We start from the raw sequence: 24,966 nt of genomic DNA, 5'->3' as shown, positions 1-24,966 counted from the left end.
ATCCCATTTTACTGATGAAAACTTTGCCACTCATGGAAACTGACTTACCTGTGGTCACACAGCCGGTAATGGAGCTGTGATTTGAACCTAAGTCTTGGCTTTACTGGCCCAGTGCCGCTTTGCTCTACCAGAACTACCTCTTAGCTGGCATAAGTAAAGGTTATTTGAGGATGTGAAATAAAGTCACTTTGGTTGAGGCACAGGTCTTTGGGAGGAGTGGGTAAGGATGGAAATTCACATTGGACCAAGTTACTGGTTCTCCCTCTCTATTTGTACTCTATCCAGAGCGTGTTTTATGACAATGCACCTCTGTGCTAGGCATGCCACTTCTTATGTATAATTTTATGGGTACCTTTGGGCTTTGGGTTTTGTCCATCTTTATTAAAGGCAAACCACTTTATTGCTCTATTTCTTAGTGGCCATTAAATAAATCATCAGATGGGGATGGGTAAAGTGTAGCAGTAGAATGTATTAATAATTGAGTATCCTGAAATAGACTTTCATTTTTTGCAGCTTGCCAAGAATATTGGGAATGCAGGCTTTAATGAGATCATGGAATGTTGCCTACCAGCTGAGGACTCTGTCAAACCCAACCCAGGCAGCGACATGTAAGTATGGGACTGGTTATTCTCATTTGCTGAGTAAAGATTTGCCTTTAACTGAGCCCCGGGAGGCAGGGGAATAAGAAGTTTTGGGTGCATCAGTCCTTGCTTCTTTAGGGAATAAATCAGCCTGAGTTGGGTTTATTAGTCACTTTAACCTTTTGGGTGACCAAATGGAAATTTAGTCATTTTAACCTTTTGGGTGACCAAATAGAAATTTTTTTAGGTAGAAGCCAAAAGCAGGCAGGTTTCGCCGATGCTGTGCGTGTGTGTGTGGGATGTGTAGAGAGCCTCACTGGCCACTGGTGGGTGGAACACCCTGGACTTCTCACCTCTGCTGTTTATCCTGTTGAATCACTTCCTCATCTTGGTCTCTCTGCTGCATAATCCCGAGCCACCGAGATGGCTGGTTGTGGTAGATACGTGATTATGGAGCTGCCTCCTTGCCAACGTCCTTGTATCCTTGCAAATGCAAATGTGGAGTGTTTTATTTCCTTCAAAAAGTGTTTGTGTTTTTGTTATTGTTGATACAAAACTTGATGGAGAAGCTTTTTTTTTTTTTTTTTTTGGAGACAGAGTTTCACTCTTGTCACCCAAGCTGGAGTGCAGTGGCACAATCTTGGCCCACTGCAACCTCCGCCTCCCAGGTTCAAGCAATTCTCCTGTCTCAGCCTCCCAAGTAGCTGTGATTACAGGCACATGCCACCATACACAGCTAATTTTTATATTTTTAGTAGAGATGGAGTTTCACCATGTTGGCCAGGCTGGACTCAAACTCCTGACCTCAGGTTATCCACTTACCGCAGCCTCCCAAAGTACTAGGATTACAGGCGTGAGGCACCGTGCCCGGCCAGTGGAGAAGCTTTTGTATCTCTTGGTGCAGAGCTGACAACAGGGAATGTTCTTGCCTGTCTTATCAGAGTGTCAGTGGCCACGTCACGCTAGTCTTCGAGAAGAGATGGATAGGGAGACCAATGGGTTCGGGCAGTGGGTGTCCTGCCTGCCTTAGACTTCAGCTCTGTTTAGTATGATGGCTCTTATGTCTGTAGGGGGATGTGTGTGGTTTTGTTGTGATGCAAAGTGAAACAGACGGAAGGAGAGAGGCCACTGGGCCAGTTGACAGATCACCTGCATTTGAGTGGTGAGACTGGGTCACCGTGTCCTGGAAGGACAAAGAAAAATGAAAAATGTGCGATAAGAAAAAAATGTAAAAATTCATTTACAGAAACAGCGTGTTCTGTGGAATAAGACTGAAACAGAATTAATGACATGAGTCTTCCCAGAGGACAGTGAGCAACAGTGAACAATGTCTTTAAGGGCAGTTTCACAGAGAGCCGTTAGTGTATGGGCACTTTGTAAAGGCAGATCATTGAGATTTTTTTTTTTCCCCTTCGAGATGGAGTCTCGCCCTCTCGCCCAGGCTGAAGTGCAATGATGCGGTCTTGGCTCACTGCAACCTCCGCCTCCCGGGTTCAAGTGCTTCTCCCGCCTCAGCCTCCTGAGTATGGGATTACAGGCGCATGCCACCACACCCAGCTGATTTTTTGTATCTTTAGTAGAGACAGGGTTTCACCATGTTGGCCAGGCTGGTCTCAAACTCCTGACCTCGTGATCTGCTCGCCTCGGCCTCCCAAAGTGCTGGGATTACAGGTGTGAGTCACCGTACCTGGCCTAGATTTTTTTAAACCATTTTGTGTGATGCGTCTTTGAGAAATGGAGATTGCAGGAGCTGTTTTCTTTTTGCGTTTTGCTGATGTAACTTGATACAGTGAAAGAACCAGAACACTGCAAGGGAATGGACAGGGACTGTGTCCATTACAGACTTTCAGGTATCAGGTATCTCAGGTGAGTGATCTGGCTGTTGTTGGATTAAAGTCAGTTTATGTTTGAATCCTGTAACAGATGTTTGTGGTGTAGCATTTCCTTGAGAATCGGATAACGTGTGGTTTTAGATACCAGGCATGAGGCCTACAATGTGATCATCCTTTCTTGATGAGAATCTAAATTTCAAATCTGTATTTTTACCCAAACCTAGAGAGGCAGTAGGGACATAGATATATCAGTCCTTATCTGAGCCACGGGACACAGGCAGATTATTTAACTTCTCTAAGCCTCAGCTCTGTAATATAACAAGGGAGTTAATGTCCCCCCCAGCCGCCCACCGCCCACCGCCCGCCACAGAGGCACTGGGGGAATGAGCTGGATGATGGGGTCAGACATGTGGTGCTTAGTTTTAGTGCCTAGTCGGCATTAGCTGCTCTGTTTGCTCTTCTTCCTGTGGGCGACAGAGGTCACATCTGTATCCTGCATTGATTCCATACACCCTGAAAGTGAGGGTCCTCTCCAGTTAAGTTTTGATGGAGAGTTACTCGAGGTGAAGGAGCTCTTCCTGGGCGAGCCTGAGGGTCCCGCTTGGTGAAGGAGATGTGGTGAATCCCGCATGGCGAGGTCGGCTCCTGCTGTGCAGTTGACACCTGCTCTTTCGGCTGCTTCATCTCACACTGACAGTACCAGCACCCTGTAATGCTGTCATATCGGTCAGTTCTGAACAAAGTGTGTGTCGTTTCTTCCAAGCACCAGGGTACCTTTTAAAAGCAGGGCATTTGGTTGCTCTGGAGCTAGACGATTCTAAAAAATGAACCCTGTCAACGTGGAACCCTTCAGTATGAATGTTGTGTCTGCACTGTAGCCCCCCTCCAGCCTTGGCACTGTTGAAAAGGAAATTTACATCCCCTATCCCCGGGCTTTTTTCAAAATGAGGGCGGATGACCCGTGTGGTGGCGAAATGTCAGCTACTTCCATTCCTCCTCAGCTGAAATTACTTTCTTGGCTGTGTGCTCCTATAGCATTTGGCTCTATTTTAAAACATTTCATCCCACTTCATAGTATACTCAGGCATTTACATATATTTTTCTGATGAATTACTTCTTACTACTTACTTTCTGATGAAAACTTCATTTTGGTTTTTCCCACCGTAATGTGTTGCTTATGGTGAACCAGTGAATATTTAATGAATCAGCAAGTCAAACAAGTACTCCCAGCTCTGTGCTTGCTTAAATAAGCTAATATTTTATTTTCAGGTGAAAAGGAATACACTGTTTCTAGCTTTGTCTCAGAACCGCACACCATCTGCAGATAAACCCGTTGAAGGGGAAACCAAGGACACCCTCTAGTGGCCTGTGAATCCCAAGATGGATCTTGGGGGTGTCAGGAACGTGTAACTAGGGGAGGTGGAGCAGGGAAGCCAGGCTTGTGTTTGCTCACAGGAGCCAAACTGTTTCTCCCTGTGACTTGGGACTGTTATATACACCCTGTCCTTCAGAAGTGCAAGGAAAGCCCCTCCTCTGAACACCAAACGTATCATTATGTTAATTGTTTTTCTGCAAAAGCCTGTCATTAAAAAAAAGAGGGAGGGCTGGGTACGGTGGCTCATGCCTGTAATCCCAGCACTTTGGGAGGCTGAGGTGGGTGGATCATGAGGTCAGGAGATCGAGATCATCTGGCTAACACGTGAAACCTTGTCTGAAGGATCACATTAGCAAAGCAAACCTCCTTCACAGATCTGTGCCCATGTTTGTGTAGGAACTGCCTTCGGGGCCTCCAAGCCCTGGGCAGATGAGTAAATACATGAAAAAACAAGGAAGTCCACTTTCTCTCTACCCGCTTCCTGCAGAGGTCACAGTAATGATTGTCCCACAGTGATTATTGAAAAGTGCATGAAACTGGACAACTGTCCAGTCTAACTGCCTGTCAGAAGAGGCATTTACATCATTAAATGGGCTGTCCACCATGACACTCACCAGGCCAGGAATGGAGCATCTCCCTGGGTGTCACGCTGTGCTGGAGGCCCTGAGAGGAGAACCTCCAGGAATAAAATGGGTCTTCCCTCGCTGGCCCACCAGCTGCCTGAGGAAACAAAATCCAGTTTCCCTCTATGGACTTCAGTGCACAGTAAATCCTCAGTGTTCCAGAAACTCAAAGGTTTCTGGAAACCTGTGACTTTAAGCAGAATGCTGTATAGGAAACCAGTTTCACCCTGCGCCAATTGATGTAAAGCAGAGTTCGGTTCCTGCCACATATTTCTGATCATGAAAACATCACCAAACTTCTGAATAAAGACCCAGAACACTTCTGATATTAAACATGGAAATAAATATGAGCTATGCATACATTTAGGAAAGATTCTGGCTACTGAGTGGGATAAAGAAAGAAAGATTCATAAAAACAAGTAAGATAATGATTCACCCACTTATTCCAGTTGAGGGTCACAGGTGGCCGGAGCGTGTACTGGCAGCTGAGGTCCAGGGTGAGAACAAGCCCTGAACAGGACCCCATCCCACTGTGGGATGCGGTCACACCCACATCCACACTCACTCACAGTGGGGACTTGGAGACACAGCAGTTAGCCCAGCGCGCACAGCTTCAGGATGCCGGGGAGACCTGAGTGCCCAGAGAAAACCTGAGTAGACTCCACACAGTGACCCTGCCTGGGAATTGATTTTTTTCTTAACGTTATAACAAAATGATGTTATTCGAGGGCCTGTTGTGCCTGCAGGTGGAGATGAAAACTCATGGCACTGTTGAGGGAATCTGTTGAGACCACGTATCTCACACAGAAGTCACCCAGCACCGCAGTGAGCTCAGTGCACGGGTTAGCGCTGTGTGGACGGGGAGCACGCGCTGGGGGAAGTTGAGGCACACGCCTTGACCGAGGCCCTGTAGAGTGGGCAGAACTGGAGCTGGAGCAGGAGGGAGGCAGTGTGTTGGAAAGCGCCAGAGCACAAGTTCACCAGGTGCCCCTGGAAGTCCTTCTTGGGCTGTGAAGCACAGTGCCTGCTCAGGTGGAACGGGCACCATGGGACGTGGTTTCCTCTCCAGCTGCACCAGCCAGCCTCATACTGTGGCGTGTCCAGGAGCCACATGCACCCAAGGGCAAGCAGATTATGAGGCCTGGCAAATGCTGGCAAGATACCTCTGTCCGCTTGGTTCTGTTTGGGTGCTGTGGCTTCTCATCTTAGGCTGGCCCATCTTCAAGGGACCCCAGGGTAGACAGGATCCACTCCCTGCCTCCAGTTGCATGTCCAGCGGGCTCAGACTCCCCTTCTGGGGGGCCATTTGTTCCATGGGGATTTAGGGCAGGTACAGAAAAGTCAACAACTGCTCCAGCAGCCATGGCCCCTTGCTGTAGTCAGCTGAGTGACAGAGAGGAGATCCAGAGGGAACCACGCGGAGACTGTAGCTCGAAGGGGAGCAGCCGCATGCGTCCTCAGATTGTAGGCAGTGCTGTGTTACAAAGGAATGCAGCTGATCTGCCCCTGCCTGGCTCCGGCCTGATTCTCAAGATTCTAGGAGTCCCTGGGCAGTGACCCTCAACCTTCAGAATTGGGAATGTGAAATGCATATACTCTGTGACCAGTGAGCTGCTGTTTCTCTTGCTGTCCCTCTTGTAAGTTCACTGGGTCTTTCCAAGGCCCAGGACCCCCTGTATGTGCTGTAGGTGTGTTGACACACGTATGTCTCATGGTGCTACTGTGAGGATGTATTGTGTGCATTTTCACAAGTCAAACTTACAAGTCTAGAGAGATGAAATACTTGATCAAGTTCAAAGCAGCAGTGTGTGGTGGGAGTGGGATTTGAACTCAGGCTTCTTTGGCCCCCTTCTGTTCCTGCTTCTCTAGGCTCTTTGGATGGGGTGGAGTCTGAGCATGTTGCCACATAAAGGACAGAAAGTAGAACACAAAAAGTAGAAAAAAAAAAAAATAGAGTAGGACTGACATTTCATTTTGGTTCATCTGATAGTGCCTTTCATACCAGGCACGGTGCCTACAAAAGAGAGGTCGTAGTCCATGCCCCAAGGAGCTTATGGGCCTGTAGCTTATGGGCCTGTCTGGCAGTCAAGCAGGCAGGCCTTCATGGAGAGAATGTTGGGACAGAGGTTGGCCAGGGCTGCCTGGAGGGCGGGGGCAGGGTGGCCAGCCTTCTTGGAGGACGAGGCGCAGGGCATGCCGAGTGGAGGGACCTGGGTAAAAAGGGCGTGGAGGTGACGAGGGCGACAGTGAGGTCAGATCACAGAACTTAGGAGTCAGGGGAGGGAGGCAAGATAGAGGGCGGTGGGCCAAGAGAACATGGGGAAGTTGTCCCCTGGCCAGCTCCCATGAGGTCTCAGTGAAGACCTGTGCAGCTGTTGAACCACATGGCGGCCACTCGTGCTTTGTGTTTTGGGGCCAGCACTGCTTACCAGGGAGGTGGTGCGGGAACCATTAATGTGGTCTTAGACAAAGGAATGCTGGATGGCGGGTAGAGGCCCTTCATGATTTGCAAGGTAATTATGTTTGGTTTCAGGAATGCAAGAAAGGACTACATCACAGCCAAGTACATTGAGAGGAGATATGCAAGGAAGAAGCACGCGGATAATGCGGCGAAGCTTCACAGCCTTTGCGAGGCCGTCAAAACGAGAGATATTTTTGGATTGCTCCAAGCTTATGCTGATGGTGTGGATCTTACAGAAAAAATCCCACTGGCCAACGGACATGTAAGAGTGTGGGCTGCTACTTTAAAAAAAAAAAAAAAAAAAAAAGGCCGGGCACAGTGGCTCATGCCTGGGATCCAGCACTTTACTTTAGGAGGCCAAGGCGGGAGAATCCTTTGAGCTCAGGAGTTTGATACCAGCCTGGGCAACATAGGGAGACCCCATCTCTGCCAAAAAAAAAAAAAAAAGTAAAATTGGCCCAGGCATAGTGGTGTACATTTGTAGTCCCAGCTGCTCAGGAGGCTGGGTTGAGAGGATCACTTGAGCCTGGAAATTTGAAGCTGCAGTGAGCCATGATTGTGCCACTGGACTCCAGCCTAGACGACAGAGTGAGACCTTGTCTCAAAAAAAAACAGAAAAACTGGGGCACCGTGGCAGATCAGTGGAATCAGCAATACTGACCAAAGCTGGGTAATTCTCCAGAGGAAGACAGCACGGATAGAGGTACTGCGGTAGAATAAACTAGGGGGTTTTCTTTTCAGTAGACAAATAATTTTATCTATATTTAGGGGGTACGGTGTGATGTTTTTGATCCATGTTTACATCATGGAATGATTAAATCAAGCTAGCCAACATATCCATTACCTCACATACTCATCCATTTTTATTGGAGAGCACATTTCAAATTGACTCAGTTTTGAAATAGACACTATGTAGTTCTTACCTGGAATCACCAGGCTGTGCATTAGATCTCCAGGACTTATTCTGCTTGTCTAAAACTTTGTACCCACCTAGTGGTTTATTCTTACACCAAAAATGTCATGCCAGCTCTGGAAAGAACGCCCATTCCCAGGTGGAGGAGAAGACATCTCAGAAGCTAGGCAGCCTGAGAGGGACCCGTCATCTGCGAGCAGGTTTAACCAGAGCTTCATGCTAATGAGAGAAGCTCTCTGAGGGGGTGGTTCCCTGGAACCCACACCCCACCGTGCTCCCCCTCAGAGGGAATAGAGTAGGAGTAAGACCCCTCCTTTCCTGGGGGAGCTCTCTTGAGAGGGTGGGCATCCAGCTGGAGTGGGTTTGCAGTAACATACCAGCACCCAAGTGGGGTGGCATGTGTCCGGATTCTGGTCCACAAATGCCCCGTAGATGCACATTTGGTCACCTGGAACCTCAGGTCTGGGCTGGCTGCTTATCATCAATGATGCTTCACGGCTGCAGCATCTTTCTCCTGGTGACAGGCACGTCCATGCGGGCTCTGGGCTGGTCCCGCTCTCTCCCTAGCTCCAGAAAGAACTCATGCCCATCTATGCAGTGTGGAGAGTGCCCAGCACTGAGCTGTGCTGCAGCCAGAGGGCCGAGCAGGTGGGGCAGGAGGCCTGGGAGGCACCTTCCCTTGCCCTCACCTCCTGTCCTCTAGATCTGTCCTCCTCTGGTTCTCTCGCCCACCCACCTGCTGAAACAATCCTTGTTCATCTTTTCTCCCCCACCTGCCAGGTGTACTTTCAGAAAAGGTAGTGGAGTTGGGGAATTCCCAGTATGAGTTGGAGACAGCACAGTTATTAGCATTCGTAGCCTTGTGTGTAAGTGTAGAATGCAAAACTTTAAGCCTGCTTAAGAAACATGTTTCTACTCAAGGAGCAGGTAAAGGGATTGGATTGTAGGTGGTCTGGGGGACCTTCCTGGATCCTTGGAACAAGATTCTTGCTTGCAGGCAGGGATCTGCCTTGTGGTGCTGATGCAGGGATGGGGACAGGTCAATTGAGAGGACTCAGAAATGAAACCCCTGAACTTCTCATTTATTTCCCATGGAGTCAGGAGAAACAGGACCAATCTCCAAATTGCACATTCCCAAGAGCAAAGAGCTTGTGTAGAGATTAAAGAGACTCTATCTAGAGATAAGTTTCTCGAAGGGAAGGATAAAAGACTTTTGGAAGAGTTATACGCTATTTCACCGGTGTTGGACACAGAATTGAATGCTCCCGTTAGAATTCTGGAATGCCTTTGTTTGATTTTTCAGGAGCCAGATGAAACTGCCCTCCACCTTGCAGTCAGATCCGTGGATCGAACCTCTCTTCACATTGTAGACTTTTTAGTTCAGAACAGGTAGGTGTTCTGAAATTAAGGGAGGCACTCGTTTTCTCCTTGGTATTTCTGGGGGAAGGAATCAGAAGCAGCTTCATCGCTTCTGATGTGTTGTCAAGAGAACCTTCCCAGGTCTAAACATGAATGATAGAAAAAGTACCGCCAGATGTGAGGTACTCCATGGCAATCCTTTAAAAAAGCTCTAGAAACTCTTTTGTGCTAATTCCAGGGTCCAACTTCTAGTGTCTGATACTGAGGGAGACACCAAGTAGATATGGCTACTGAACTTGGGGACCCCATGACCACCTTCTGTGCACAGGGGCAGTCCTCGCCTCATCGTGTGACCCAGGTCATCACACTGCCCAAGCAGAGTGTCCTGAGCAGTAGGGAGATAGCAGGCAAGGAGGGGATCCATACATTAGCCATGGTCTGAACCAGAGATTAGAAACCAGAGCACTGGATTATGGGTGTTTTGTTTGGGTCGAGAAGTTGTTTTTATGCTTTGATTAGAAATGACCTTTAGAGATGTGCACAGGTGGTTTACCACAGATCCGGGAGTCCCTGTGATTTGGTGCATATTGCTTCAGTCCTGTGCTACCTGCCTGGCAGCTGAAGGCTGGACTTCAAGACCCCTCAACATGTATTTTCACTCCCTGATCATGGTTTGAGCCATGTGTGTACTGGAGGAGGAGGTGCTGTTAAAAGCCCCAGAAATTTGTTCCAAAGGAAATGGAAAATTCCAAAATGCAAAAGCCATGGGATAGTTTGCATTTTGTGTCCCCTGCTTTTTCCTCCCATTTCTGAGCAGAGGAGTGAAGAAATGGCCAGAAAGGAGGGGAGTGTGGGGCGGTCAGCCCCGAGACCTGCAGCTTCTTCCTGAGGAGCCTGAGTTCACTGGATTCGTGGTGGAAGCTGCCCTGATGCCCTATGCCTGAGTGCCAGCCTGGCTCCTAGAACGCAGCAGGGGTTCCATAAACATTTGGTTGATAGCTGCGTGATGCCTCTCCCTCCATGCACATTTTCAGGGGGCAGGAGAAGGAAAGTCTCAGTTTCTTTTTTTCAGAGTGGAAGGAGGACAAAAGTGGGGGAGAATTCTGAAAATGAAGCTTCCCCATGCCCCCAATTTGGTGAAAAAGAAGCTCCTTTTTTTATATTGAAAACATAACTGGTTTCCTTCTGATGGAAGCAGCAGGTGCCACTTCCTGAGGTCGCCCTTCTGTCCCCACTTTGTGCAGGGGCACAAAGCTCACTGCCTCTCCTCAGAATGTGACGGTGGCCATGCTTGCTAGGGCTGAGGGCCTGTGCCATGTCTGCCAAGCCTGAGCACCTTGTTTGGATGACCTGGTCTTGTGATATGTTGGAAGAACTTTTGAAAAGCTCAAGATTCCCCTTGAGCCTCTTTTCAGAAGGTATTTCCAGGGCAAACAGGCTGAGGAGCCTGGGGAAAGTGACTTTGGGCAAGTCACTAGGCTTTGGGAAAGTGACTTTTCCCTTTCCTGGAGGGAATATCAAATAATGATAGAGAAAAACTCAGCCCCCGTCCTCCCATAGGACAGGATGGGTGAGTCACACAGGCATCCAGAGGCCCTGCATCCAGCACAGCTGGCCAGCCTAGCACGGCAGCCTCTGGGCACAGCCGGGGGGATGTGAGAAGGATGCTGGGCTCCGGGTTCGCCCAGGCGGTGCACTGCCTCTGCTTTGGCCCCACATGCTCAGCAGCAGCAGGGATGAGGGATGCCCCCTTCCCCTTTTGACCTCTTCTGCCATCATCGTGTTATTTCCTTGATGACCTTCTGCTAAGGCTTCTCCAGCCACATAGGCAGGGACGGTGCCAGGTCCCACCACCGTGGGAATGATTTAGGGAAACTGTTCACTCGGACTGTCTGCCTCTCCTGTGCACGTGCCCCAGGCTCCCTGCTGGGCAGTCTTGATCCTCTGGCCTGTGACACACTATGCTCTCTCTCTGTTCCTGTGCTTGGGCAGTGGGAACCTGGATAAACAGACAGGGAAAGGCAGCACAGCCCTGCACTACTGCTGCCTGACCGACAATGCCGAGTGCCTCAAGTTGCTCCTGCGAGGGAAGGCCTCCATCGAGATAGGTGAGTGGGCCCGGGCCCCGGGGGTGGGCTCAGCTGCACCCTGGCCTCTGCCACCCAAGCCCTGCCCTTGGAAACAGGGCTTACCCTGTGGGCTTTGTTAGTGCCAAGGAGAAGGAGAACCTACCACTAACGAGAAAGGGCCTCTCCCTGCCTGTTCCACGAGGCTGCATTCACCATCTGTTACTTAGACTTTGGGAGCATTTAAAGGCATTTTACAGATCATAAGATAAGCAAAGGGTGGGTCTTGCAGCTCTCACGAATGCCAGGTGAATTTGGACAAGGTTGGGGAATTTTGACCTGTTCACATACCCTGAGCCTATTCACCCCCACCTGAGGCCATACTTGGCCCCTTTCTTGGCTGTGGGTTTGATGGATTATAGGGGGAAATGCTGTTTACGGCTCTGTCCTTTCATTTGCACCATGGCTTCCTCCATGAAGGGCGCTGGTTGTTACTTGGCCCCAGTCCCTCCCTCTGTGGAGGACCCCGGCATGCCAACAGCCAAGGCGCAGTTGTGCCTTGAGAGCATCCAGTTGTTACCCCTCAGGAGGAAGTATTTTTGAAGAACTATTAAAGAGGAAAGAATAGAAAAAAGACACACATCTGCCTGAGAGCTGTGCTTATCATTAAAAAACTAATAATCAGACCTCATTGACTGAGGCTTATTTAGAAAAAGCATAGGCCAGGTGCAGTGGCTCACACCTGTAATCCCAGCACTTTGTGAGTCCAAGGCGGGTGGATCATGAAGTCAAGAGATCAAGACCATCTGGCCAACATGGTGAAACCCTGTCTCTACTAAAAATACAAAAATTAGCTGGGCGTGGTGTCATGCACCTGTTGGCCCAGCTACTTGGGAGGCTGAGGCAGGAGAATTGCTTGAACCCAGGAGGCGGAGGTTGCAGTGAGCTGAGACTGTGCCATTGCACTCCAGCCTGATGACAGAGCCAGACTCTGTCTTAAAAAAAAAAAAAAAGTCTATACTTTCAAAGTTATAGACTGCTTGAGAGAAGGTATAAAAGTTTATTGTATTCCAGTGCATGGAACTAGGTTAGCAGTGCTTTTGGTTAGAGGGTTTATGGTGAATCGCTTTATTCAGTGACGTACAGTTTGGATGTGGATTTTAATTAGGTGGCTTCCTCAACAGTTTTAGTGTTTGTTTTTGGGTTTGTTTGTTTTTGTTTTTGTTTTTTTCTTTTTGAGACAGAGTCTTGCTCTGTCACCAAGGCCAGAGTGCAGTGGCGCGATCTCGGCTCACTGCAGCTGCAGGCTCCTGAGTAGCTGGAGCCACAGATGCGCACCACCACGCCTGTCTAATCTTTATATTTTTAGTAGAGATGGGGTTTCACCATGTTGGCCAGAATGGTCTCCAACTCCTGACCTCAAATGATCCACCCACCTCTGCCTCCCAAAGTGCTGGGATTACAGACATGAGCCACTGTGCCTGGCCAGTTTTAGTTTTTTGATTAGTTCAAACTTTGTCTTTTAAAGTTTTACCTTCTGTATTTAGCTGCAGTTCTATACAATTACAAGATACATTCAGCCTCAACTAGGTCAAACTCACTGTGGATTTCATTAACCAGGTCCAATGTAATTTAGTGCTGCCTTTCTGTTCCTTTTAAAAATGTCCTGGATGTCATGCCTTTGCTGGGTTTTGCCTTAACGCCTCCTTTGCTCGCCCTTGACTTTTAGCAAACGAGTCAGGAGAGACTCCGCTGGACATTGCCAAGCGCCTCAAGCACGAGCACTGTGAGGAGCTGGTGAGTCTCCCGCCACAAGGACGGGGTGGGGCACCTGTCATGGGACAGGGAGCCAAGCCCGTCCTCCTTGGGCAGGGTTTGCTGTGAACCAGTGTCCTGAGCAGAGCTCAGTGTTTCTGGTGGGATGAGCCTAGAATCAGCCTGCCTTGGAGAAAGCATGCTAGGGAGTATATAGGGAAACCTAGGGGGACTCACCCCCTCGTAGTGAGACTTGGGGTGTGAGTCAGTGTTTGCTGGTTGGCTGTGTTGGTAACATCACTGATGTGGTGGGACAACTGGAGCAGAGGCCCAAGGCCGCCACAAGGGCTTGTTCTCTGGCCTCCAAGCTGTTTACTTGCTGCTTTGCTGGACATCAAGGCCAACCTCCTTTCTTGTTCTTCAGCCCCAGATCGTGTGGGTTGCTCGACACCATCTTTTCCTGTTCAGTGTAGACCGTGTAGACAGTAGAAAGACCCCACCAGGCCAGGCAGCCCTGGCCTTGCCGTGGGCTCCCCCACTTGGCTTTGGAAGGAAACTCTCTTAGGCTGTTTCCTTATTTCTAAAGTCCGGTCAGTTATACCAGTACATACAGTCGTTGTGAGAATTATTATCAAATGCTGTAATGCAGTTGACACACAGCACTCAGTAAATAGAACTATTACGGCTGAGCACAGTGACTCATGCCTGTAATCCCAAAGCTTTGGGAGGCTGAGGCAGGGGATGATGGCTGCTTTAGGCCAGGAATTCGAGACCAGCCTGGCAACATAGTGAGACTTTCTTTGCAAATGGTTAAAAAAATTAGCAAGGCATGGTGGAGCATGCCTGTAGCCCCAGTTACCCAGGAGGCTAAGGTAGGAGGATCACTTTGAGACCAGGAGTTCAAAGCTACAGTGAGCCATAATAGCACCACTGCACTCCTGCCTGGGCAACAGACCAACACGCCATCTCCACAAAAAAGTTTCACATTAGTTGGGTGTGGTGGCATGCACCTGTAGCCCCAGCTACTTGGGAAGCTGAGGTGGGAGAATCGACTTGAGCTCAGGAGTTCAAGGCTACAGTGAGCCATGATTATGCAAATGTGCACCAGGCTGGGGGAGAAAAAAAAGAACTATTAATAATAAATGCTATACAAGTGTAAGATAAGTAACAGGTCCTCTTTCACATCCACTAGGTCATTTAATTTTTTTTTTTTTTAAATGGAGTCTTACTCTGTCGCCCAGGCTGGAGAGTGCAGTGACATGATCTTGGTTCACTGCAACCTCTGCCTCCCAGGTTAAGCAATTCTTCTGCCTCAACCTCCCGAGTAATTGGGATTACAGGTAACTGCCACCACGCCCAGCTAATTTTTGTATTTTTAATAGATACGGGGTTTCACCATGTTGGTCAGGCTGGTCTTGAACTCCTGATCTCAAGCAGTCCACCTGCCTTGGCCTCCCGAAGTGCTGGGATTATAGGCGTGAGCCACCGCACCTGACCTAGCTCATTTAATCTTCATAACTACCTTACAACATGGTTTCTGCCATTGTCCTCATTTTACAGATAAGGAAACAGGCACAGACAAGTTAAGTGACTTGCCCAGGGTCATGTAGCTACCATCTGGATATGAGGGAAATTAAGCCCTGAGGTTCTAAGACACCCATAGTGTGTAATGAATTAACTTCTCTTCTGCACATGTAGAACGGAACTAGCTATCTACCTTCCTTGAGAGAACTGAGAAAATAGCCACTCAGATCATTTTCTACAGCGTTTAATTCTCTCATCCTGGTTGAAAAGGCTGGCTTCACAGTGAATGAGCACATTCGTTCTCCTGGGGTTGAGCTTTCTCCTGTATGGAATGTGGATACTTGCAGGCTGATCAGCATCCTTTAGATCTCAAATATCCTTTGCTTGTTGTTTTGGGGAAAGCTCTCTAGCCCTGTTTTTTCTCTACGCTTACACTGTTGTCACAACGAGCAATACAGAAGCAGACTGCTGTGACCAAAGGTGTGGGGCTCCCCCAACCCCTGCACCAAGTGTAGTCATCTGACAGGTTTGTCTTGCCTGCTGCATAAACCCAATTCACGAGACAGTGTTATTGCAATAAAGAAAGAGTTTAATTATGGCAAGCTGGCTGAGCAGTGGAAGGACAGGAGTTATTACTCAACTGTGTCCCTGCAAAGGCTCAGAGGTGAGGGTTTTTCAGGGATAATTGGGCAAGGGGGCTAGGAAATGGGTGCTGCTGATTGGTTGGGAGTGAAATCATACAAGTGTGAGAAACAGCCCTTGGCCACTGCATATCATCTCAGTGGGAGCCATGGGACTGGTTGAGTCATGCATGAGTCAGGTTCGGTGGAGTCAGTTGGTCACCAGGATGCAAAAGTCTGAAAAAATATCTCAAAAGATCAGTCTTAGGATATGTTATCTATAGGATCAGTTGGGGAAGTCACAAATATCGTGGCCTCAGGTGCAGTAAACAATTTTTTTTTTAAAAGACAGAGTGTCTCTGTTGCCTAGGTTGGAGTACAGTGGCGTGCTCATAGACAGCCTCAAACTCCTGAGCTTAAGCGATCCTCTCACCTCAGCCTCCCAAGTAGCTGAGATTACTGATGCATGCCACCACGGCTGGCTAAATAAGTTTTTAAATTTTTTGTAGTGATAGGGTCTCGCTATGTTGCCTGGGCTGGTCTCAAACTGCTGGCTCAAGCAGTCCTCCTGCCTCGGCCTCCCAAAATGCTGGGATTACAGGTGTGAGCCACTCCACTGGATGGTAAACAATTACATTAGTAGAGAGAGGTAAGCTGCACCTACATTTTAGCGGAATTCAGACCCCTCCCATAATCCTCATCTTGACAGGCCTTTCATTAGTCTTCCAAAGGCACTTTCAAGCTGCCTAACAAGAACAGAGTTTTCTTGTTTTCACATGCACACATATGTTTATTGCGGCACTATTCACAGTCACAAAGACTTGGAACCAATCCAGATGTCCATCAGTGATAGACTGGTTTAAGAAAATGTGGCACATATACACCATGCAATACTCTGCAGCCAAGCAAAGGGATGAGTTCATGTCCTTTGTAGGGACATGGATGCAGCTGGAAACCATCATTCTGAGCAAATTATCACAAGGACAGAAAACCAAACACTGCATGTTCTCACTCATAGGTGAGAATTGAACAGTGAGAACACTTGGACACAGGGTGGGGAACATCACACAGTGGGGCCTGTCGTGGGGTGGGGGAATGGGGAAGGGATAGCATTAGGAGAGATACCTAATGTAAATGACAGTTAATGGGTGCAGCACAGCAACATGGCACATGTATACATATGTACCAAACCTGCACGTTGTGCACATGAACCCTAGAGCTTGAAGTATAATAAAGAAATTGAGTCAATTTTAGGGAGGGACTATTACCATCCTTGTTTCAAACTTACACCACAAACTAAATTCTTCCCCTGGTTAGCTTGGTCTGTGCCCAGGAGTAAGGGAGGACAGCCAGCCTGTGAGGCCAGAAGCAAGATGGAGTCAGCCATGCTAGACTTTTATCACAACCATGTTCTTGAAAAGGCAGTTTCACAAGCAGCAGACACCAGCTGGCTGTCCTCCAGTTCAATTAGACACTGTCTACCTGGAGGTAGTGTCAGATCCCATAGACTGGGGGCTCAGTCCCCAAGACTGTCTCCCAACCCAGACACTAGTCACACATCAACCTCCAGAACTTCTGACCAACCGGCTTCAAGTGGGGGTTCCCACAGCCCCCTCTTTGGGTTGGAATAATTTGCTGGAGTGGCCCATAGAACTCAAGGAGACACTTGTGTTTACTGCTTTGTTATAAAGGGTATTGTAAAGCATACAGATAGAGAGGCGCATAGGGCGAGGTGTGGGGGAAGGGACGGGGAGGTTCCACGCCCTCCCCGGGCGCCACCCTCCAGGACCCTCTGTGTAGCTGGAGAACCAGTCCTCTTGGAGTTTTATGGAAGCTTCATGATGTCAGCATCTCTTCCCCCAGGGTATAGGGTGAGACCCTCTCTGGGGAGGGTCTTAAGACCCACAGTCAGAAAAGTGGGGGGAGATTAGAGTCCTGCCTTGGGACACGAGAAGTTCAGAGAGATTCTGTCTCTTGAGGCCTAGCATCCCACGTTATAACCAAAGACTGCAGCAAGAGCTTTGAGAGTTACAAGCCAGGAACTGTGGCTGAAAACTAATACAGTTTACAAAGCCTTTGCTGGGACATACCAGCTTTGAGTTTCAAGGTTACCCTGTGAATTAGGCAGAAGGGCGGGGGCTTCACCTGAGACCCAGAGATTTCCATGAATTTGCCTTGGACTAGAAGGCAGGCCTCCTGTCTGCACACCTCAGTGGGTCCAGGTGCATGGCTGAGTGTATGAGCAGCAGCACTGACCATCCCTCTGTTCTCTCAGCTGACCCAAGCCTTATCTGGAAGATTTAATTCTCACGTTCATGTGGAATATGAATGGCGACTACTCCACGAAGACCTGGATGAAAGTGATGACGACATGGATGAGAAATTGCAGGTCTGTGCCAGGTTGCTAACCATTAAGAGTTTTGATCAGCTTCATCCAGAACAATGTGGGTCCTAATGTGTAATTAAGGCAGAAAGCTGTTTTATAGAAATGAAAATGTAGCTTGCTTTTTGCTTTCATTGATCTCAGTAGGCTCTTGGTTTTATCCTTCCCACTACCATCTCCCGTCTCCCAGCTCCTGCACCCATTAAGTTAAAGGAATGGCTAATTATGTACTTACAGGCAGCCTTTTGCTACAAAGGAAAGGGGTGTGGGGGGGAGGGGGCGGGGGGGGGATTGATTCCAGTGGGTTTAGAGGAAAAACTCTTGCTATGGAGTCACGTCATAAAGACCAGATTTCTCCCAGTCTAGGTGATCACATTCTCCTGGTTGATCTTAAAAAAACATCAACTGAAATCTTCAGACGACCTGTAGAGCTCATTGGGTCCAACCCTTTCATTTATCAGTTTGGGATATTGAAGCCTCAAGGGAAAAGTTGACTTGGCCAAAGTGAAGCAGCTATTTAGAGGCAGCCTTGGGACTGCACAAAGGCTCTTGCCTCCTCCTCCAGCTCCCTTTTTACCATACTCACTGCCTCACACACGGGGAGTGATCCCTGGGAAGGTTGCTGCCTTCACGCAGGACTCGGAGCTGAGAGTCAGACTTAGGCCGTCTGACCCAAAGCCCTGATTCGTAGCTGCGACCCACTTCCATCTGTCCTTCAGCATGGTACTTCGAGGCATGCCTGGAATGTGCTCTGTGCTGAATTAGTGGCAAATGCTACATTAAACACATTTTCATGGTTTGGCTTTTTTTTTTTTTTTTAAATTTTCTGTAATGCATTAATGTTCTGATGTGTATTGAGGATATCTAATTAGATAGATGGATGGATAGGTCAGTAGGTAACCAGAAGGCATTTCTGAAACCTGTTGGACTGTCTTTGCTCATGGAGTTAACACCCATACTTACTGCTTCTTAGAATACAGAATAAGAAATTACTTCACTTAAGAAATTACTTCACTGAGTTAGCTACAAAACAGTGTCAAAGCGAGAAGAGTCGACTGATTTCACACTTAACCTGCCTTAAAAGTTGGAAGCAGTCTGCCCCAGTATGCCTCTTCGTCAAGTGATCGGACGCCACGTTCCCGTTTTATGAGCAGTGATGAAGCAGGTTGCGTAGTCCAAGGAAAAGCACAAGAGCAGAGGCTGGTGTGGAGTCCTAAGACTCATCCACACTGCTCACCTGATTCTCAGCAGACAGCAGCAGGGACCGTTTATCCTTTCACCCGTGGGCTTTGCAATTTAGAAATATGTGTGAAGAACCACTGGGTGCTTAGTTCTGCACCCCTGAGCTGGGTTTGAAGCGTTGGTTTGTCCTGAACCTAGAATGGGTTAGTGGTCATGTGAGGGAGAGGCAGGGCTGCCACCCTTCACACTGAGCACCTGATAGGCACCTGGCATTGTGCTAGAAAAGCACTCACCATATCCAGTGAACAGGTGAGAATGTGGTCAGCAAGGTGAGTTATTTGCTCACAATCATATGTAGTTTAATGAAGCTGGCATTTGAAATAGAAGTTAGATCTAAGTTACCTGAGTCCTTATTCCATGCATTCACTTCCAAGAAAGCACATGACCAGCTGGGCGCAGTGGCTTACGCCTGTGATCCCAGCATTTTGGGAGGCCACGGCAGGCAGATCACGAGGTCAGGAGATTGAGACCATCCTGGCTAACATGGTGAAACCCTGTCTCTACTAAAAATACAAAAAAATTAGCCAGGCATGGTGGGGGGCGCCTGTAGTCCCAGCTGCTCGGGAGGCTGAGGCAGGAGAATGGCATGAACCTGGGAGGCAGAGCTTGCAGTGAGCCGAGATTGTACCACTGCACTCCAGCCTGGGCCACAGAGCGAGACTCTCTTTAAAAAAAAAAGCGGCCAGGCGCGGTGGCTCAAGCCTGTAATCCCAGCACTTTGGGAGGCCGAGACGGGCGGATCACGAGGTTAGCAGATCGAGACCATCCTGGCTAACACGGTGAAACCTCGTCTCTATTAAAAAATACAAAAAACTAGCCGGGCGAGGTGGCGGGCGCCTGTAGTCCCAGCTACTCGGGAGGCTGAGGCAGGAGAATGGCGTAAACCCGGGAGGCGGAGCTTGCAGTGAGCTGAGATCCGGCCACGGCACTCCAGCCCCGGCGACAGAGCGAGACTCCGTCTCAAAAAAAAAAAAAAACATGTTACCTTCAACGGGAGCAGGGGTGGCCAAATTATTAAAGGGCCTGATAGTAAATATTTTAGGCTCTGTGGGCCTAAAGTGTCACAGTCCATGTTATAATTACTTAGCTCTGCCAGGATGGCTCAAAAGCAGCCTTAGACAGTATCTAAATGACAGGATATGGCTATGTTCCAATAAAATTTTACTGACAAAAAACAGGTGGCAGCCCATAGGCCACTGTTTGTTAACCCTGATTTGGATGAATCTCAGGAGCTCCTGTTCATATGGGAAGAAAACATTGATTTCTGCTGAATGAGCCATATAGCTGTTGGAGATTGAGTGCAGCGGGCTGGCCAGAGCTGGCTACCCTGTGGGGTAACGTAAGAAGTCATGTTTAGGAAGGGAAACTTCAGGAAAAATGCTGACTTAGGTTGAGATAACTTCGGCTGATAAGATAAATAGCTTATATTTTAAATCCATCACAGAATGGAGAATTTTAACTTGTAGTTCACAGCTTTTTTGGTGTGTGTGTGTATATACTAGTCTGTTCTTACACTGCTATAAAGACATACCTGAGACTGGGTAATTTAGAAAGAGATTTAATTCACTCACACTTCCACCTGGCTGGGAGGCCTCAGGAAACACACAGTCATGGCAGAAGGGGAAGCAGGCCCCTCTTCACAGGGTGGCAGGAGAGAGAGCAAGTGACAGCCTTATCAAACCGTTAGGTCTTGTGGGAACTCACTACCACAGGAACGGCAGGGAGGAACCACTGCCGTGATCTGGTCACCTTCTTCTCACGGCACGTGAAGATTACAATTCCAGATGAGATTTGGGTGGAGACACAAAGCCGAACCATGTCAATGCGTGTCTCCTTCACGAGACACGAGGAGGAGCGAGTTTTCCCTCCGGCAGCTCTCACGCAACTTGTGGCTCCCAGGCAGCAGTTGAGAGCTCAGATGGTACCAAGCCCAGCAGAGCTGGCGTCAGTGAGGTTTTCAGCCCTGTGTTGAATGTCATCACCAGGAGCAGTTCATTTCTGTCTCACGCCTCTGCCCCGATGTTCTCCTGCAGCCCAGTCCCAACCGACGAGAAGACCGGCCCATCAGCTTCTACCAGCTGGGCTCCAACCAGCTTCAGTCTAACGCTGTATCTTTGGCAAGAGATGCTGCAAACCTTGCCAAGGACAAGCAGAGGGCTTTCATGCCCAGCATCTTGCAGAATGAGACCTATGGAGCCATCCTGAGTGGCAGCCCACCTCCCGCCCAGCCGGCAGCCCCCAGCACCACCAGCGCCCCTCCTCTTCCTCCACGGAATGTTGGCAAAGGTATGACGCTGTCAGTCATCCCTGTGAATTTATAGAAGGTCTTGTTTTATGGTTTGGGAAGTTTGCAGCTGCCCTGCCTCCAACTCAGTGACCTTTGGGCTCTTCTGTTTTGTAGTTATTTTCTCTTTGCTTCCTAAAGGGATTCCATCATTCTTATCAGGCCAGATGGTGGTAGAGTCTCTTGATTTGACTCTGATTCTGGGCAGAGTTGTGGCATCTGCCTGGCTTGGGTAACATGGGAACTCCCCCAGGGCAGCCTGAGGTGGCCACCGAAACTCCCAGGGCTGGGCCCAAAGACACACTCCTGCAGGTCTGCCCTCTGCGACCTTCTGTTTACCTTTCTCCACTCTCCCTCCCAGGCCTTCGTTCTTTCCTTTTCGTTTCTCTTCTGCCTTCATCTGGTCCAGTTCATGGCCCCTGCGATTACTTCTTACCAGTGATCCCCATAAAATGAAGGATAAAATGCTACTAATTTGGGGAACAGTGCTCAGCCTAATTGTAAAATACAAAACCAGCCCTGTGGTCCTACCAGTGTCTTAGGGCAAAAAGCTTGCTCTTCTTACCTCAGCTGTAACCTGGAGGGTTTGACTCAAAAGGTGACACTTTCTGTTTTTGGAAATATGTAAACCAAAGCTCCCAAAAGTTAAGTAATTTGTCCTTCCTGAAGAGCAGCTGGCTACGGTGCTCCTTGAAGGCAGGTCCGGCGAGTGACCTGCTCAGCTCTGGGCTGAGCTCCAGTCATCACCGTGGCCTTCAGAGGGTTTCCCACATGAAGGGGGCTGCTGAGGCTTTGATGGGAGGAGGGAGGCCCAGGAAGGACAAGAGTCTGCACAGAGCATGTATCCAGGCGCTGTGACCGCTGATGGAGTGGAGCCTACGCCCCCAAATACATTCCGAACTGTCTTTATGCGGTAGCTGCTAGCTGGGCAAGGTGGGTTGGTGCGTGAGGGTGGCTGAGGCCAGGAGACCTGGCCCAGGGCTGAGCAGACAGCTGCAACTTTGTGCTGCACATACACTCGCCTGTGCGGCTGGGCCCGTCTTCCCTGCTGTCCTGGGTGTCTCTCAGACCCTCACATGGCTCTGCCCTGTCACTCAGGGAGGCCCAGAGAAGTGACAGTGAACCTGTCGTGTGAGTCACTGAATCATACCCCCAAGAACAAACCTGCTGAGAGCAGGCCTTTCCCCCAGGCAGGCCCAGAAGCCAGCTGCTTGCTGTCCCCACACACCCCACATCCCAGACCGCATCCATCCCTGGTTTGATGAGGATGTCCCTGAGCACGGAAGGCAGCTACAAGGTGAAGCCACACAGTCGCACCTCCTGCCTGTCAAACCCCCAGGCTGGCTGGTCAGGGCCCAGGGTGGGTGCGGCTTTCTTCCTGCCTCTCCCAGATCCTGCGGGCAGGCATGCATTTTCTACAGCCCACAATCAAGATGATTTTGATCATCCTCCTTTTCAGCAGTGGCTTTTGCTGGCTGTGTATGTCATGTGAGGAAAGATTTTATTTTGTTCCGCTGGGTCATGGAGGGGTAAACTCTTAATCTCCTGGTTTCTCGAAGTCTTGGAATTCGAGGGTTTTGATTTTTTTTCCCTTTTGTTTTTGCCATTCCTGTCCCTAGCTTCATTTCTTCCAGGGATGTAGGTTTACCCCTTACCTGCTGTCTCCCCCATTCTCTGGGTAGCCCACATATGGTCTTGGATGGAATTCTCACATGCAACTAAATAGCAAAGAGTTGACAGTGTCAGCCTTGCACTTGGGGCAGACCTGGCTCTCCATGGGAGGAGCTTGAAGGCTTCCTCTGGACCCAGTGGCCTGGCCCATTTCTAGGCCCAGCCTTGGTCCTACGGGCTGTGCACAGCCTCCAACATGGGGTCACACCTGGCACCTGGGCCCCGTGCACCTGAGCTTGCAGGTTTGTCAGGCAGAAGAAGGGCTTGTGACCTGGGAAATGCCATCTCTTTTGTGGGTCACCTGAACCTGATTGGTGTCATCTGTGTCTGCTTCCAGCCAGAAATATGTTTGCGGGAGGGAGGGAGAGAGAGCCCCTCCTCTAGTGTCTGATTTGCACTCTGCCCTCCACCTGTGCCATCTGGGCACATGGTACTCCTCTTCGCATGGCGGTGACTCCCACAGCCCATGGGAAGGACTCGGTGGGAGGGTGGAGAGGAGCAGAAGTTCCAGAAGCTCCAAGTGCAATGTTCCCAAGAGAGCATTGTGGCTGTTTATTTCCTTCTTCAAATGATACTGATATTTGAGAAATAAACTCAGGAATTTTTAAATTTCATGGATTGAGAAAACCAGCTGAGAATAGTCCTTGAAGCATCTTTGGTTTAGTGGGTATCAGTGTCTATCTTCCACGTGCCAGAGACAGGAGTAAAAGAGTTGAGGGTTCTAGGTAGAAGGGTCATACTGAGCATTTCATAAGGGGGAGGATCAATAACGCAGTGTTCTGTTTCTGTTTTTGTTCTGTGTGTGCACGTGTATGTGTGCATGCATGCGTATGTGTGCATGCGTGTGGGTTCAGTTCAGACAGCCTCCTCTGCTAACACCCTGTGGAAGACAAACTCTGTAAGTGTGGACGGTGGAAGCCGGCAGCGATCTTCGTCAGATCCGCCAGCTGTCCATCCACCGCTGCCCCCTCTTCGCGTGACATCTACCAGTACGTTTTTTTCCTTTTTCCTTTCTTGCCTGTGGGCTTTGTAGATCTGGATGGTGGGGGGTGCTCTATGGAGCCGCACAGCCGCCGGCACAGACACATGCAAAGTGCCCCGTGTTGTAGGGAGCCCTCCTGTGCAGGGCTCCCAGCTGCCCCAGCCTCCTCCATCACAGCTGCAAACCCCTGCCTGTCCCCACACTGCACCATCAAGTAGCTTCCTCACTCCCTTCCTCTGTCTTCCAAAGCATTTCAGCAACATTTCCTCCTTTACACAGTACCCCAGGGTTTCTTTTTCCTTGGGCCATTTGGTGATTTTCAATATTTTGGGACAGTCACTTGGTTTAGAATCTGGCTTTTTGTTTTTCTTTTCTTTTTTTTTTTTTGAGACAGAGTCTGACTCCATCACCCAGACTGGAGTGCAATGGCACAATCTTGGCTCGCTGCAACCTCTGCCTCCCGGGTTCAAGAGATTCTCCTGCCTCAGCCTCCCAAGTAGCTGGGATTACAGGAGCCTGCCACCATGCCCAGCTAATTTTTGTGTGTGTGTGTGTGTATTTTTAGTAGACAGAGTTTTGCCATGTTGGCCAGCCTGGTCTCAAACTTCTGACCTCAGGTGATCCACCTGCCTCAGCCTCCCAAAGTGCTGGGATTACAGGCGTGAGCCACCATGCCCAGCCTTGTTTTTCTTTGTCCCCTAGGCTGGAGTGCAGTGGCACAATCATGGCTCACTGCAGCCTCCAACTCCTGGGCTCAAGCGATCCTCCTGCCTTAGCCTCCTGAGCAGCTGGGATTATTGGTGCAAGTGGAGTGGCGCAGTCATGGCTCACTGCAGCCTCCAACTCCTGGGCTCAAGCGATCCTCCTGCCTTAGCCTCCTGAGTAGCTGGGATTATTGGTGCAAGCCACCATGCCCAGCTAATTGTTGTATTTTTTTTGTAGACACAGGGTTTTGCTATGTTGCTCAGGCTCAAATTCTGGGGCTCAAGTGACCCACCCGCCTTGTCCTCCCAAAGTACTGGGATTACAGGTGTGGGCCACCACGCCCAGCCTGGCATGTTTTCTTTAATGTCAACATGTGGTTGAAAGTCCTGAAACCCTTGGTGAGAGAAGCAAGAGGAGGTTTTTAGGAAGAAGTTTTTCTCCAGTGTGCAGAACTAGAGCATCTTTTTTCACTGGATCAGAGAAACAAGCCCTGGATGCTGCCCCGTCTCCTGCTGCAGCAGCCCTGGAGTGGGGAGTCCAGCATCTCTGGGCTTCATTGCTTCCAGAGCATGAGAATTCCTGAGCTGAGG

General features: G+C 49.2%; 1 protein-coding gene across 1 annotated transcript in view; it reads left to right on the top strand.

The window, feature by feature from the left end:
- ASAP2 (ArfGAP with SH3 domain, ankyrin repeat and PH domain 2) overlaps positions 1-24,966 on the top strand; it is a 180,191-nt gene that overhangs the window by 139,260 nt on the left and 15,965 nt on the right. The window contains exons 16-23 of the mRNA XM_011960939.1: positions 514-608; positions 6,945-7,134; positions 9,089-9,174; positions 11,137-11,252; positions 12,940-13,007; positions 17,385-17,498; positions 20,768-21,020; positions 23,544-23,678. Of these exons, the coding sequence (XP_011816329.1) occupies positions 514-608; positions 6,945-7,134; positions 9,089-9,174; positions 11,137-11,252; positions 12,940-13,007; positions 17,385-17,498; positions 20,768-21,020; positions 23,544-23,678 (1,057 nt within the window). The remainder of the gene's footprint in view (positions 1-513; positions 609-6,944; positions 7,135-9,088; positions 9,175-11,136; positions 11,253-12,939; positions 13,008-17,384; positions 17,499-20,767; positions 21,021-23,543; positions 23,679-24,966) is intronic.

Source organism: Colobus angolensis, unplaced genomic scaffold (assembly GCF_000951035.1).
Source record: "Colobus angolensis palliatus isolate OR3802 unplaced genomic scaffold, Cang.pa_1.0 Scaffold53, whole genome shotgun sequence".
Lineage (NCBI taxonomy): Eukaryota > Metazoa > Chordata > Mammalia > Primates > Cercopithecidae > Colobus > Colobus angolensis.
The sequence above is the reverse complement of the archived record's forward strand: the minus strand, read 5'-3'. Positions and strand labels throughout refer to the sequence as shown.